Source organism: Neolamprologus brichardi, chromosome 3 (genome assembly GCF_056152115.1).
Source record: "Neolamprologus brichardi isolate AB-2024 chromosome 3, ASM5615211v1, whole genome shotgun sequence".
NCBI classification, from domain to species: domain Eukaryota; kingdom Metazoa; phylum Chordata; class Actinopteri; order Cichliformes; family Cichlidae; genus Neolamprologus; species Neolamprologus brichardi.
In genome coordinates, this window is record NC_142106.1 from 18,865,953 (window position 1) to 18,878,804 (window position 12,852).

The 12,852-nt window shown below is 36.6% G+C and overlaps 1 protein-coding gene across 1 annotated transcript; it reads left to right on the forward strand.

The window, feature by feature from the left end:
- The first annotated feature begins 4,362 nt into the window (after positions 1–4,362).
- Positions 4,363–6,800, forward strand: LOC102776763 (type-2 ice-structuring protein-like). The gene is made up of 7 exons (XM_087839203.1): positions 4,363–4,417; positions 4,973–5,048; positions 5,197–5,232; positions 5,635–5,744; positions 5,851–5,970; positions 6,450–6,558; positions 6,696–6,800. The coding sequence occupies exons 2-7, from the start codon at positions 4,988–4,990 to the stop codon at positions 6,761–6,763; spliced, it is 504 nt and encodes a 167-aa protein (XP_087695329.1). The 5' UTR covers positions 4,363–4,417; positions 4,973–4,987; the 3' UTR covers positions 6,764–6,800.
- The last annotated feature ends 6,052 nt before the right edge of the window (positions 6,801–12,852 follow it).

Genomic DNA, 12,852 nt, shown 5'->3' on the forward strand with positions numbered 1-12,852 from the left:
ATTTTAATGTTTTGTGAGTCTCTCCTCTCTTCTAGCTCAGCTGGTTTTAATCAGTACAATCGCAGTAGAAGTGTTATTAATCTCCAAATGTTGCCTATACTGCATGTTAAATGATGTGTCAGCCTGATGTTTTTGAACCTGACGCTGCTACTCTGAGCATCATCCCAGCAGGTCAGTCTTCTTTTATTATGAAACCATAAATCTGAGCTGTGCAGTGCCAGGCAGCTTCAGCAGCTGGACAGTGAAGAGAAACACCTCCACATGCTCTTCTGCTTATTGTGAGACCTGGGGCCAATTACATGAGTCCTCCTGCATCATCAAAGGTGGGCGACCATGGCTCAGGGGGTTGGAAAGCCCATCTATAACCGGAAGGTCGCCGGTTTGATCCCTGGGCTCTCTGTCCTGGTTGTTGTGTCCTTGGGCAAGACACTTTACCCTACCGCCTACTGGTGTTGGCCAGAGGGGCTGATGGTGCGATATGACAGCCTCGCTTCTGTCAGTCTGCCCCAGGGCAGCTGTGGCTACAACCGTAGCTTGCCTCCACCAGTGTGTGAATGAATAGTGGCATTGTAAAGTGCTTTGAGTGCTTTGAAAAGCGCTATATAAATCCAGTCCATTATTATATTATATATTATATTACTCATCCGACAGTGGAGTGTACTGCTGTGAATCTGACAGCGGGGAGTGCAGCAACACCATCAACATCACAGTGTTGTGTCTGTTGTATCTTAATTAAAGAAAAATATGTAAAAGAGTCTACATCAGATTTGAGTACTGGATTCTAAAAGGCCTGAGGGACGGATGTGCCTTATCCATGTGTCCAAGGAGAATTAATGCTGACGTGTGACAACCCCACAAAAAGGAGAATCATTTCAGAGCTGGCTGGGAGTGAGAGGTGATAATGATGATGATGTTAGGTTTCATAAAGCTTTTGTCTGATGACTTGTGAGTACACTTATTGAGTAAAACCATAAATCAAAACAGTCATCCTCCTGTTTCAGTTGTTGGTGCCACATTACCCATAATGCACCACAGCAGCTTATAGTTCAGTCAGACATTGGAACCATAGAGTTAAACTTACCTTTGAAAACCATAAATGCTTTAAGTTCCTTCAGTCTCCTATGCAAGAATACTCCCTAACTCCCAGTTTGGCTTTGATTTGTCAACAACAGCGTAATACAATGACACACAGCTGCATTGAATTCGCTTTCCAAGGGGGAAAAAAATAATAAAATGTGGTGAAGTAATTTGTCTTTATCCATACCAGCAGCAGCTGATTGTTTGAGGAAAACATTTGAAAGTTTTTAATCCTTTGCTAAATATGGGCAGATGCTGCTATGACACATATCTACAAACTAGCTAAATGGATACAGATTTTCTTTTTGTTTTTCTCTTGGAACTGAAACTCAAAGTGTAGCAAATCCTAGTGTTCTGAAACCAACAGCAGCAACAGAAATCCCCCCAATCTGCCAAATTTTAGTGCTTAAACACAAGCAGGTTTTTATTGATGCCTAGAAACAAGAAATAATTGGAGGGGGAGGGAGGAAAAACTGAGTGGAGACATTGACTCCTGGAGAGGAACATCAAAAACAAGTGCAAAAACAGTTTGAGTCATAGTTTCCTGTGACAAAAATGAAACATATTCTACTACCAGTCATTGAAACAGGGGTGTTATTGGGCAGAAGTCAGTAATGCAGGGTTCATTAAGAGAGGACACTGGCACCAAAGTGCACCTCATGTGAAATGGTGAACATAAAACATATCAAACGTTTAAATGTACACAACAATCTTCAAATGTCTGGGAAATGAGAAGAGCAGTGTCAGCTGTGTCAGCAAATGAGCACTTCAGAAAACAATTTTCAGGATCTCTGTGTTTTTTTTATTAACATGTATAATACCACCATGTTGTAAACTGAACTGATGGAAGTTTACTTGACCTTGCAGATGGTTTAACTGAGATTTATAAATTTTATTCGTTTCCTTAAATATATAACCATTTTCTTTAGAACAAAATGTAAATCAAGTCTAATTACCAAGCAAATAAAAAATACCAGAGCTGAAAAAAATGTGAGAAAAACCTAGAAACTGTCAGTGAAATGACTTCTAAAAGCACTCAGAGGGGCTGTGCCAGGCCTCTGTGCAGTCAAAATGAAAGTGAAAGTACAACCTTGAGAGTGACTCACACATAAACACGAGTAATGAGGATGTGTTTTTCTTTTGTTTTTTTCTGGTTCCAGGAGACAAGGACAAACAAACAAAAATAGCTTTAGAGAGTGTCACATGACTGAATACACCAAGCTGTATGCTAAACTGATTCCCATTTCACTGAATGATACTCCTGAACTTTTCGATAGACTACACCTCTCTTGAGGTATATATATATACTTCTTTACTACTTTACTTAAACTTAAACCAATGCTTGGCTCAACAGAGCTCTGACTCATTGTCAGCCTGACAACAGTGCTTAAAAAATACTGGGGTTGTTCTTGTTTTCTTCAATCAATGACCAATAATAAGATGTCCAACTTTACATGTTTTTTTAAGCATCAGACTCTTTTTTTGAGGATAAATGAAGATCTTCTGAATTAGTGTTTATGGGTTATCTGCTTTAAGGTGTGCATTTGAGAATTATACCAGCAAGTCAAGTGCATCTGATCCCTTTTCCAGAGAAGCCACTGTGGCTTCTCTGGAAAAGTATATGCAGTAAGGATGTAACTGTATTAACAAGATAATCAACTTCTATGAGAATAGAGTTTAGGTAGCTACTCTGTACTGTGTTTGTACATGATATTGAAGAAGATAAAAGTGGAGGAAATATATCTTCCAGTTTTATATATTAAAAATAGGTAAAGCACCTTAAGAGAGACAATCTCCTGGGGGAGAGCTAACAGTGGCTAAGCTATGTCTGGCCACACTCACAACAGGCTAGCTACAGGATTTTTGAGGGTGCAGAGCTGGCTCTCCATCTCACTGAGCCAGGCCTCCATAGGTGTAAACAGGCTAAATTAATTACAAGTCTTTATTATAAATATAGGAGGCCATGGAGTAGCTAAACATTTGACACACTCAGCAGAAAATTGTGGGGGACAGGTGAAGAAGCCGTGCTATTAGTGACTAAGAGCTAAGCTAATAGCTAGGAAGCTATCCCCAAAGACAGAATAGGTAAATACTGTGAATATAATCAACAGGCAATCAAGTAGAGATTGTGCTTTAAAGCATATGAATCATGTGAAGATCGCACTATGAAATAAGTTGTTATGTAAAGGTTTTTATTTAAAACGGACTGCACAGATGAGCCATACAAACTGCCACCAAGTGAGAACCATTTATAATGGCTCATTTATCATAAATTACCCAACAGCCTTGGGAAGAAGTTTTAGTTTTCAAAGCATGTTTCAAAACTTAAGTTTAGACATAATTTCTAAACTTCTAAAGTTATGTTTTCATCTCTAATTTTTAACCATAACTGCTTGAGTGAAGGTCTAAGCTCTCGGTCTCTCTCTCTCTGAGCAGATGTGTTGGATAAGTGATTCTGTTAGCATGTTGCACGATGAAATTTCCTGAAACTTTTCTCTTTAATGTGTTTGTAGTGCCTTTTTTCCTGTTGTTTAGATGTTTACTAGTTGGTGTTACTTTTCTTGTGAGGGAAGATTTCAGGGTGAGGTGAAGGGGTATTGTAATAGATGCTATATTCCTCTGTAAAGTGGATGAACACTAAGACTAAACAACAAAAATGTAAAGTGAAAAGGTCTGAATCACAGAGACATGGTCAGTCAGAGGAAGACAATAAAATATGAGCAAATTTATGCTGTGAACCTTTAATATGGATGTCTCAAAACAAGCCTTTCGTTTTAGCCTGGTGGATCTCGAGAAACTAAATTTTGTCCAAAAAACACACAGGATAATGCTGCTAACTGGAAGAGGGAATTTCCTGGGGAAATTTTCCTAGCGTCATCGCTGGAATCTGTATTTTATTTTCCAGTGCTTTCTCTCTTCTTTCTGTTGACACCCATTAAATAATTCCAGATCAGGGCTGGATTTGAAAAACTTTCAGTTGTATAAATGCGGATGCTCAAATCTTAGACACAAAGAGACTGGCTACTTTAACTGTCTATAGGTCTGGGATCACATGTAAAACCTGCATGGAGAGCATTTTATAAAACCCCATTCACAAAAAAGGTTGGAGAGCTACAGTGGAGGATTTTAGGTGGTGCAGTGGCTGTAGATGCTTTTATTCCTGTTTTGATCCAAGTGTTGATGAGAACTGCATGTTCTGTCCTCACAGAAAGAAGCTTTGCTCCACTGTTTCCTGGACTGAAGCTCATTCTGGTCTGTGTGTGGATCATTGCAGAGGCTGCTCCATTTATTCAGACAGTGTTTTTATCTACAGACGGTCATTCTGGGTCTCACATCACAGGTCAGTCTCAAACCAGAGTCAAATTTTAACTATTGAAATTCTGGGTCAAACTAAGGAACTGCTTATATCAGCAGGAAATAGAAAAAAAGAGCATTTGTTGCATTATGATGTTAAAATAATGTTGATCAGGATGATCAGAACTCTCATAAACATTGATTATCAATATTACTGTATGGTAAATAACCCGAAAATGTAAGAATATGTGGTATTAAAATCTTATCCTGTGTTTTGAAAGAAAAAAAGAAAAAAAAAACAGGGAGAACTTATCTTAGGGTTAGTGCTCACACTCACCTCGATTTTGTTAAATAGCTGCTTAGTTAGTGCCTGATCTCTCTCTCAGTCGACATGGTGGAAGAGTGATGTTGAGAGTGTGAACTGTCTGAAACGTTTCTCTCGTTTTTGTGATCAAATTTTGATTGTTTTTAGACAAACATAAATGTATAATCCATAATGTTAATGTAGTGTAGTAAGTATAATAATATTCTACAAAAGGTATTCAGTTGATTTTCTTCTGTCCTTTAACTGTTATTCATTTTGTATCTGTTTTGCTCAAAGATACTAAAAATCACCATGAAGCTGCTAACTGTGTCTGCACTTCTCTGTGCAATGGTGGCTCCAACCACGGCTGCTGGTGAGTATCATTGTATAATTTTTATCATGTATATAATTTTAATGAAACATATAAATGAATAATACATTATAATAATTATCATATACAGAAAATTGATGGTCAAAATCAATATTTTTGGCGGTAATTTGTCCGTGTCTTCACTGTGCAGAGGCCAGAGATGACGTTGAGGGATTGATGCCCCCAGGTGAGCAATATTTTCCAGATTTTCAATAATTATTGTCATGGTTAGCAGACAAAAAAACACCTCAATGTTTGTAACACAAAGGATGTTTTCAAGTGTCTGGCTGTTATAAAGTCCATACTTAACCCTTTAGGTACCACACCAAGAAAAAAAGCAATGGAAAAAGCCTTATGTGCTCAATTCTGCGCATTCTGACCGACACACACTCTGTGATTATCATCAAGTGTAGCCGCCATTGTAGTGTAGAGCCTTCATCACACCTGTACTCTGTCAATCACTTAACTTATGTTTCAGTGTCAGATCTTACTTGTGCAACTTTTCAGTTATTATTTGTATAATTATTAAACATAATACAAAATAAGATATCAGCCAGAGACACATGAACAGCTATTCATTTACTCCCAGCCAAGAGTCACGTGGTCAAGAGGTCTCCTCGTTGTCCTGTTGGTTGGACTAAATACGAAAGTCGCTGCTTTTTCTTTAATTCAGCAGTCGCGAGTTGGGCTGATGCTGAGGTAACTTATTTCTATTGTCTTCAATACCCGATTAAACCACATCCTTTTAACTGTTACGTACTCATTATTTTTGAAAACCTCTGCTCGCTTTCTTTCTCCATTGAAGAAATCCTGTAATTCCATGAGGGCACATCTTGCATCAGTTCACAACATCAGTGAGTACCGTGAGATTCAGAGGCTGACTGGCAAAAAAGAAAGTTGGATTGGAGGACGTGATGCACCAAAGGTATTTTGTTTGTCATTTGTCAGGTGTAGGCATGAGAATTGATAAGAATTTAACTCGGATTTGATGATCCATTCTCTTATTGATTCTCATTGGGTTCTCCCTGGCTCTGCTTTGAAACTCACCACCATAGCTTAGCAGCATATCAGTGACAGTACATTTTTGAAAATTAATTGAATGCTGTGTGGTCAAATGTTTATGCCTGTTGAAGGTATTTCCTCTCTTTGTTGGGATCAGTGATTGTGATCACTGATCACTGATCAGTGATTAATTTAAAAAAACCAATGTGTGTTGATTTATATCTAATGGTTATCACTCTGAACATCGTCGCTCTTTCATATGCGTTTGTAGGGCAACTAATGCAGGGACAGCAGCTTCAAGACTTCAAGCTGTGTGCTTAAAGTCAGATCATCTGCTAGGACTCTGAGTAGGCTCAACATTTTGGCCTGTCTGAACCAATAAGTCCAATTTCTGCTTTCTAGGAGGGTAAGTGGTTCTGGAGTGATGGGACCTGTTTTACCTATCAAAAGTGGTGCTTTAGAGAGCCCAATAATGATCGCAATCAGGACTGCCTTCAGATAAATCGTGGAGGTAAATTAGAACACAATTATTAATATGAATTATTAATGTGTGTGAATAGTTTCTGTGATCAAAGATACAACTAATAACAGCTTGTTAACAAGTGTTTGGGCTTTGATTTGTGTGATTTCTACTTTTGAACCTTTCAGTTTTCAAGTGCTGGGATGATATGTGGTGTGATGCTCATCTGCCATCTGTCTGCGCCAAGGAAATCTGATCATTGGACTAAAACTGGAGCATGAAATTCCCATAAAACACACACAGATGTATGATGGTGTTTGAGTTTTGCTCGCTCTTACTTCATTTCATTTTGGAGCATTATATTTTTCCTCTCTCTGTCATAACAAAATGACCAGCCAACATAAACTGGGCTGTCTCTGAGGCTATCTTTAAAGCAGTCTTGGGTTTAATAAGAGCAGGCTAGTTACCAAAGGACTGATTATGATTTTTTTTCTCTGCAGAGAAAACTTCTTATTTCCTCTTGTTTATTTTTTGCAACAATAAAGCTTCAAGCAAGCATGTCTCTGCATTATTTTTTGTTTGTTTGTTTGTTTTGAGGTGCATATACAGTGCTGTGCAAAGGTTTTTAGCAGGTGTGAAAAAATGCTGTAAACAAAGAATGCTTCCATACATATAAATGATTGTTTATTGGCCCCAAATGCCTTCTGTAGCAGGATAAAAACCCCAAACATACAGCCAAGGTAAATACTAAGAGAAAGATCACGTTTGTCCTCATTAGGATAGGGATGAAAGAAGATGTTTTTTCATAGATTTCGATACAAATTCAATAGAAATAATTACAATACAAATAAACCTCTCTATAGCTTACAGTGGGGCCATCTCTGAGAGCACAGCAATTACTAAATGAAGCGGAATCTGTGAGCTTGTTCAACTCTTTTCATAATTTAGTAATTATATATAATTGATAAAGGGACGTGTACTTAGAATCACACACAGTTTGGATGACAGTAAGTTTAAATCTAATTGAGTTTAAGAGGAAGAGGAAGAAACCTCCAGCAGAACCAGGCTCAGGGAGGGGTTGGTTGGGTTAGGTGATGAAGACAGGACAAAGACATGCTGTGGAAGAGAGCTCAAGATTAATAACAAGTGTGATTCAGTGCAGAGGGGTTTATTAACACATAGTGAGTGAGAAAGGTGGCTGAAGAAGAAATAGACTGAGGCCACGATTATAGCTAATTGTTGTGCACATTCAAGAGTCAGTCAAGTGATTGCTTCGTTTTTCTCATCTTCAAAGACCAGTGCTGGTGTAACATTTGATTTCTCGCTGAACTTCAACTCACATATAAAATTGATCTGAATGATCTTTCTTTCATTTAAAAAAACTATACCACATTGAGAGATATAGTCTTCTCCTCTGAAGTAGAGACAATTTTTCATTCATTTCAGTCATCGTCTTTAGATTATTGCAATGCCCTTTTTACTTGCTTAGACAAATCACCTGTTTCACGTCTCCAAGCAATACAAAAGGCTGCGGTCACACTAACTCAACTTTATTCCCTTTACGTTAGCTCCCAGTAGATTATGGAAATTATTTTAAGATTTTCTAGAGCACTAAATGGTCCAGCTCCAGAATACTTATCTCAACTTCTCGTTAAAGACACTGCGGCTCCCTGTCTTTACTCACACACTCAAAATCTGTTGGCTCTGTTCGCTCCTGTGACCAGGAGGAACATATGAAGAGAAATATGTTTTAAAAAGGTTGAAAATCCATACAATGTGATCTGCAAGTATAAACTAAGCTTTAGAAATGTGTACAATCATTTGTGTGTAACTAATCCACACAAAAAAATATGAAGCAATCTAACCACATGTAAAATTTTCTGTAACATTAAATTGTGTTGTTTCATTTTTTTCTTTTAGTAGATTCACTAGGATCTAAATTTTAAATAAATAAAAATTAATTACATTGAAAAAGCAAATTATTTAGGTTTAGCTCCACCTGTGCTTGCTGTAACATCCTGATTCTTATTTACTTGATCTGTATTCGACATTTTATGTTTAAAGAGGACCTGCAGTGTTTTTAATATTTTTAAGTTTTTATAAATTTATTTTGATTATTATTTCATTTTATTTTATTACATCAAGGCTAAATAAAACAGCTCTACTCCAAACTTAAAAACCATATAGCACTCAATATTTATATAAAAAAACCAGAACAAAAATAGCTTGTGTATTTTTCACAAAAGACTAAAGTATCACATTTAGCTTGTTGTAATCTTAAACTGCGGGTTAGCTGTTCCATGCATTGAATGTTTTTATTGTGGCTACCCAGTGCTTGATTGGAGGTTCTTTGACAACCCAATGTCGTACTTGAAACTGTAAATACTCAGTGAAAAGTAATAAATCTTTAAATCTTGAAGGTTTTTTTTAATCAGCTCTTCTATTTGAGCCATCCATAATGACCCCAGCAGCCCATTAAAGCTCCACACTCAGTGTGAGCAGATTCAGTTTGCTATCTGTCATAAATAACACCAGGTTACATTATCATTAACTACCCTATCACTTCCCAGTGCTATAGAGGATTTGAAATTTGTCTTTTTAGAATCTAGTAACTAATTTCTAAACAAATTTTGTACAAAGGCTATTTGGGTGTTTTTATCCTAATCTGCAAGTGTCAACTATTCCTCATGCATGTGGGGCAACAGCTTTTTATTCTTTATATTAATGTTATAGACCCTTTAAAGAGCCAAATGTGAGAGGTGAAACTGACAGGTTCATTGTATCTCATGCTTTGCGAAGCAATACCAGAATCTGAACACTAGATGTGACTGTTGTTTACATCACTGATACTGCGTACATTGCAGTCTGAGCATGTCCAGCTACATGTCTGTTAGCAGATGTGTGAGGATGTATTTAGACTCAGCTGCATCATGGGTAAATTGTCTGAAACTTTTCTCTTTTTTTGTATTTGTGGGGCCTTTTCTGTGTTCTTTAGGGGTTTGCAGATTGTCAAGTGAGGTGGGAGGGTGCTGTGATGTATGAAGACTTTCTAAATTATTGCTATATTCTGTAAAAATGTAGAACACTGAGAATAAACAACAAAAAAGTAAGGGGAAAAGGGTCTCAGTCACAGAGACGTGATGAATCAGAGGTAGACAGTAAAATCGATAGTGGGAATAACATGAACATTTTTGCAAGACACAACAGGATCCAGAATGGTGAAAGTTATTTCCTGACTTAAAGTTGATTTTAGATTCTGTCAGAGATAATATTAAAAACACTGCAGAGTTTGGACTGGAACACTTTACTGATCAGGAGATTTTCAGACGTTAAAGCCTCATCGTGAAAGTGAAGAATCAAATTAGTGATGAATGGATTTGAACCGGTTCTGTGTATCTGTCTGCGTCTCAGTGTGTATGTTGCCATTTCTTCCTGTTTTACTTTTTAGTCTCCTGTCGGTGTGCGTCATGTTCTGTTTTGCTTCTCCCCTTTCTCGTCTGTCGAATACGAGCTGTGTTTCTCTCCTGGTCCTCCTTCCATTTTATTTATTGTTTGCGTCCTCCCTCATCTCTCATTGTGTGTTCTGCCTAATTACCTGCCTACCGAACCATTTAGTTTATTGTGCATTCTCATTTTAGTTCGTTTCAGCACATCTGTTATTTGGCAGTAAAGCTGCTTCCTGAGTTTGTTTGTCTCTGTAAGTCTGCTTTTTGGGTCGTCTCCTTATTTCTATTACTGTTACTTTTATCTCTTCTTCTTATTAGCTGTTCTTCAAATATGAGCAATGTTAAGCTGGGTACCCTTAATATTAATCAAGACAGAGATGTTTCAAAACAAGCCTCTCTTTTTAGCCTGGTAGATCTTGAGAAACTAAACTAACACACATGATAATGCTGCTGACTGGAAGAGGGAGTTTCCTGGAGATATTTTCCTAGCGTCATTGCTGGAATCTGTATTTAATTTTTCAGTGCCTTCTCTCTTCTTTCTGTTGACATTAATGAAATCATTCCAGGTCACATTTTAAAAATTTGGGTTTGAAAAACTTTCTGTTGTTTTTATGAATGCAGATGCTCAAATCTTGGGTAGAGACTGGCAACTTTAACAGTGAATGATTTTACAGTGCAGTGACTGTACATGCTTGTAGCTAAATGGTTTTCAGCTTAAAATAAAAAAAATGGAGCTTTCATTGCAGTATGTAAAAAAATGCTGATCAGAAATCAGAACTCTCACATGCATGATTATCAATATTACTGTATAATGAATCTTGAAAATGTAATAATATATATTATTATATACATAGTATTGCAATTATATCCTGTGTTTTCTAGAAAGAAAGAAAAAAGGAGAACTTATCTGTGGGTTAGTGCTGAGAGAATGCGGAGAGAAACATTTATAAGATGCTTATTGGTTCTTTAATTTCTAGAAATGTTTTGTTCCCTTTTGTTACACTACAACATGTTACATGTTAAATTACTGCTTTAGTGAATGCCTGATCTCTCTCTCTCTCTCTAAGTCGACATAATGGCCAAGCGTAAAATGGGATCAACAGAGAATATATTCGTTAAGGAGGCAAGTCTTTTAACCTCCTAAGACCCAAACTCTTTCATGGCATTTTTAATTTCTCTTTGCTATTTGGGCTGATTGGGATCTGATGAATGTAAAAACAAAGAATGATCTTTTTACCTGATGCAGTTTCTGAGAAAAATGATTTCCACATATGAGGACATTCGCTTAAAATTTCAATAGAACACTGTAAGGTCACAATTCAGCAATGATGTGCAAAACTCTTTATTTGGGGTCTGAACACAGCAGCCTTTTTCCTGAGTACTAAAACAAAATGAGAAACAACAATTGTGCCCCTTTGAGCAATATGGCTTATTTGAAGTGCTGCTAACAGTTGCAGGAAGACTAAGTCTGTAACAAAGTAAAAGATTTATGAACACCACATGAAACATGAAACATTTCACTCCAAAAATGCTACCAGAAACTTTTTTTCCTCTTTGGGGGAAATGTGTGTAAAATTTAGTATCGTGGTCTAGACAACCCAAAATGTGATGTCCACATATGTGGAAGCCAGGTCCTGCGAGGTTAATGTTAATAAGAAAATGTTATGTAATTTTTATTATTCATTTATTGAAAGTCTTTTAACATTTTCATTTATCTGCTCTTTTAGTGTTGTATCTATTAAGGATAGAAACTCCCTTAGCAGTATTGTTAACACCTGCTCCAAAATCACAGGGGTCACGCAGAAAGATTTGTGTTCATCCTGGGAAAGCCAGGTGATAAAGAAGACAAAAATCATTATTATCCATCCTGAATATGTTTTGTCATCTAAGTTCAGGAAGTTGCTCTCATGTTGCCTTTAACTTGTACCTCAGAACATTGTAGAACAAACATACATGAAATTCTTCATTCTCAGCTATTAGATCACTTAACGTTGACACAGGTCACATAAATGAATCTTTCAAAGGTTGTTCATTTTTAGACAATTCTCCCGTTATTCTATTTTTTATTTTACTTTTAATATATTTATTTATTTCCTTATTTTTTACCTCATTGGCTAATGAGGCTAATTAACTAGAGTTTAGGTTTTTGACTTCTTTAACATTTTACTGACATCTACTTGTGAACCTTTCAGGTTCCAAGTGCTGGGATGATCTGTGGTGTGATGCTCATCTGCCATCTGTCTGCGCCTGTCTAATGTTTCTTGGACTGACACTGATATATGATGGTGTTTGTGTTTCGCTAGCTCTTACTTTATTTTATTTTGCAGCATTATATTTTTCCTCTCTATAGCACCCAAAGAAAATGAACAATCAACACAAGTTGGGCTGTCATTTAGTGGCAGCAGACTTGTTACCAAAGGATTGATTTTACATTTTTCTTCTGCAAAGAAAACTGTTCTCTTCTTTCTTTAACATTAAAGCGTCAAGCAAGCATATCTCTGTGTTATATCTTTTGTTTTGAGGTGTATATACATATTTACCAGATACATATATTAATATTTGTCTACTCTTTTATACATGTGTTAGTTCAATTACTAACTTTTTAACTTTTTAACTTAAAAACTCATCACACATTTGACAAACCTGGGGAAAAAGGTGCTAAGATTTGTTATACAAGTTTGTATACCCATTTATCCTGCAAGCCTATAGATTTATATATGTGTCTCCATAAGTTGATTCTGTTCATCTGGACGTTGCTCTCATATATATATGAGAGACTAATATTGTTCTTTTAATATGTTGGCATTACTAAATTTGTCTCAGTGCTTACTTTAAATATCCATAAAATCATCACATTCTCTGTAAGATTAAAGTCAACTATTGAACCACGTATATTTTA